This window comes from Mastomys coucha, unplaced genomic scaffold (genome assembly GCF_008632895.1).
Source record: "Mastomys coucha isolate ucsf_1 unplaced genomic scaffold, UCSF_Mcou_1 pScaffold15, whole genome shotgun sequence".
NCBI lineage: Eukaryota > Metazoa > Chordata > Mammalia > Rodentia > Muridae > Mastomys > Mastomys coucha.
Genome location: NW_022196897.1, coordinates 2,421,312 through 2,425,293, shown reverse-complemented (window position 1 = coordinate 2,425,293; position 3,982 = coordinate 2,421,312). Strand labels below are relative to the sequence as shown.

Sequence of the window (3,982 nt, the reverse complement as noted above, 5' to 3'; positions counted from 1 at the left end):
TACACACACACACACACACACACACACACACACACACACACACCAATTTTGATACGAGTAGCTCAATGACTGGGTACTTCTGAATCTCTCCATGGCTAGCAAACACTCCCTCCGGTATTCCTGAGTTAACATAACATCTTTTAAAATCTATATTTCATCTCTGCTACTCCAGGACCAATCGGGGATGTGGCCCCTAGGGCTACTTCCCCAGGTTCTTACATGCCATAGGGTCTTGAAGTTTCATCTCTCTGTTTTCCCATCATGGCAACTTTCTTCTTCTTTCCCCCTCTCTCAGTCCCTTGCCTGAGCATTCTAAAAATCCTCCTACCCCATCTCCCTGCCCAGCCATTGGCTGTACAGCAATTCTTTATTATCAATCTAAGCCAGCTGGGGGCAGGGATCCTCGGATCTGGAAGTGCAGCTTTGGGAACAGAATTCAGGCAAAGCATTGGAACCAATTCCTAACAGAAGTAGACGAATAACATACAAGTTACTTCTGCTGAGAGAGAAATGGCTTACTTTTATAATTACATGCATTCTGCTGCAGACCCTCTTGGGCCATTTTGAATAACATTTTTATAATTCCCTACTGATCTGCCATCTCAGGTCCAATGTTATGTATAAAATAGGGAAAAGTTTAGTTAGTTCTCAAAGTCAGGATTTTAAATCTATCTATTTGATTCCATATTCATAAGTTGTATCCCTACAAAAATGGGCCAAGTTTGTGTGTATGATTCATCAACTGATAGACTTCTGCCCTAAAAGGCCATCTGTGCTCTCTTATTACATGCCAAGATAAGACAATGTTTAAAACAGACCTGGATAAATTCAGTCAACAAAATACTCTAGCGTTTGTTTTCTGGCATAATTAATCAGACAGATGTGACTTGCAAATGAAATTTGTGAAAAATAATCTTACCAGATAGGTGGAGGGCATTGGTACTATTCAGGAAATTGAAAATATATTCTGTAAAATCATCTGGGGAAGGTAAGCCTTTTCTCCCCAGACAAACTCCTTGGAGTGACAGAGCGATGATGGCTGCGGCCAGCTGAGGAAGCGTCTTTTCATCAGCACCATTGCTGCCCTGAATGCCAGATTCCCTCTGCAGAATCTTAGTTTCCATACACTACAGCCAAAAACAAGGAAGAAATGTTAACCTGTGGAGTTCTGTTGAGGAATAGCATATCTAAGAGAAGATTATTTTGTAGGAATGATATCATCACTCTACTACCTGAAGGGGAACTCGATTTGGGAAATGTTTGACTTTTTCAAACCTAATCCCACCCTCCTGCATCTCAGGTGTCTACCTTCCCTTATGATTGTCTTAGCAATATACTTTCTGAAGTACATGTCCAGTCTTATAGCTTGCATCCTTTTCCTTGATGAATTTTCTTCCAGATTCAAGGATTCTTGTAGGCTAGAAGCATCCTAGCATTGATGCACATACTGGTACCTGCAACGATTAATCTTAATTGTCAACTTGATGAAGTTTACCATTGCCTGGGAAAAGAATTTCTAAGCATGCCCATGGGAGAGTATCTTGATGAGGTCACTTGAGGTAGAACAAGCCATCCAATGTAGGTGGTCTCACTCCCTAGGGCTGTGATTCTAGGCTGTATAAAAAGGACAACACAGGCTGATGAAAAGTATTTATTGCCATCTTCCTACTGGCTGTGGGACTGAGAGACAAAGTGTTTCATGCCCCTACTGCCTTGATGTCCCTGCCTTGATGGACTGTACTTTAACTATGAGCCCAAAATAAATTTATAATTTCTTAAATCGATCTCATCAAAGTATCTCATCATAGTAATAGAAAAGTAACAAAGACACAACCTTTACTTCTACATCTCCCTTGAACCCAAGCTCACTGTGTATTCACTACAGTGAGTAGTCCACTCTAACATAGCACCTGTATTCTTTGAATTCCTATGGAACATCGGACATCTGGCCTTCTTGTGTGTGTATTCATTTTTCCTGATTAAATTATGCTCATCTGACAAGGTAGAATTTTACCATAAATACTATTATTGATCTCTTTACTTATTAAAGTAAAATACCTGCTATGTTCCATGGCACACTATCAACGTTTACTATCAATGAAATCGAGTGTATTGGCTCATCCAAAGAGGATACAAGCATGGGTTATTGTGTCAACATTCACTACTTGTGACTTTGAAGAAGGAATAAAAGCCTATTGAGTTAATCTCTCTGAGGTCTGGTGGTGAGTTTGACAGGAGTCTACTCACAGATGTAGTGGGAATCTGGGGGTGGAAATTAGGAGCTCATGCAAGCTGAGCAAGTGTTCTACTCTGGGCTTCATCCCCAGCAGTGTGACCACATTGTTGATAAATTCTGGAAAGTACTATGAAAGAAAGAAACAAGTTGAGATGTAACAGCATGACCCTCATGGCGATGTAAATTTTTCATAGGCTGTAAAAAAGAATGTTACAGTCACAAGGTTCTGTTGAGAGTAGAATTTTTTTTTGACCTAAGAAGTCCTTACACTACAATCAATACCTTCCAGAAGAGGCAGGGCTAAGATGAGGTAGAAAACAACAGAAAGACCCACAAAGGCAACAGCACTTGGGGATTGAGGGAAGACAATGAAATGCAGTTACTTATCAAGATGATAGTGAAGGAATGGGGTGGCATTTATATTCTGGTCTTGTAGCATGGCTGAATGAGGACACTGACATGTAAAACCACTTCTCCTAGAAGTTGGTTGAGGATCATCTAGAATGGTTACTAGGGATCTGACCTGTGGAAGTCAAGTCCTGTGCATTTTAAGAGCTGGGATTACAAGGGATAGGCTGATATGTAACTTCTATGCTATCTAGAACCAAGCATCAGTCTGCAGAGAGATGTCACCAGCCTTCTGCAAAAGCTAGACTGACTGACTACCTAAGTCATTGTGGGTAAATAGATTACAGGAACCGTCTAGAAGTCACATACATACATTGGTGATTACTGTGCTAAAGCCTAGAAAAGTTCAGGACAGTAGTTTACTTCTTGATAACCAGATGAAAAAAAGTTTTCTCTGTCCTGTTATTTTATTCTCTATACATGTTTGATCTTAAAAATACTGCAAAGGCTAAATATTGAGCATGTAGGCAGCATAACTAGAAACCCACTGCTACCCACCATTTGCCTTTAACTACCGGATTTCCATTTCTATTTAATCTGCACCAAAAGGCAGTAAAGGGGCAGAATGTCTAAAATCCTACTGGGTAATTCAAGCCAATCTTACATCATAGAGAAATCACAATGAAGATGTTACCTTTAGGAGCATCTCCTTATTCAAGCTAAAAATTGAATTCCATCAAGGAACCTTTTTCTAACATGGGAACAGGATCAATTTGGAGAATTCACAGGATTGGAAGTATCATACAGATCTTTGCAAGGTGCTTAGTAAATATGCTTTTCCTTGTATACCAAGTAAGAAGAGATATTAAGTACATTTGTAACATATAGAAAGGGCGCTTGTTGGTTGTTGAGCCAGAACAACCCAGCAGAGAACTTTTCCTCCTGAACAACAGAATGGAGACTAAGAATTAAGCTTGTTTTTACAAATCAATGAATAATTCAAAAGATAATAAAGATTCATAGCCATTGTCCCATAAATAATGTTCATATCCCCTTCAAATTGTGGTATAGATCCTCAAAGAATTCTTCTGGAAATATGACTCAAGATTTATGAGGCAGAGAGTGTAGCTCAGTGACAGAGTGCTTGCCTATCAAGCACAAAGCCCTGGGGGGTTCAATCCCCAGTATCAATGTTGCTGTTGATGATGATGATGATGATGGTGATGATGATGATGATGATAGTTGTATGATGGCCCAGGTCTCTCTGCAGCCGATGCTGGGGCTGTGTGACACATTAGTTAAAAGAAGGAATGCATAGTTGTGGAATATTTTATTATAGGAAAGAGAAAAGAAGCTGGCTATGACTGTGTGGAGAGAAAGAAAGGAGAGGGAGGGGAG

At 39.9% G+C, this 3,982-nt stretch overlaps 1 protein-coding gene across 1 annotated transcript in view; it reads right to left on the bottom strand.

Moving 5' to 3' along the window:
- Slc39a12 (solute carrier family 39 member 12) overlaps window positions 1–3,982 on the bottom strand; it is a 79,703-nt gene that overhangs the window by 65,010 nt on the left and 10,711 nt on the right. The window contains exon 4 of the mRNA XM_031373294.1: window positions 920–1,127. Coding sequence (XP_031229154.1) covers window positions 920–1,127 — 208 coding nt within the window. The remainder of the gene's footprint in view (window positions 1–919; window positions 1,128–3,982) is intronic.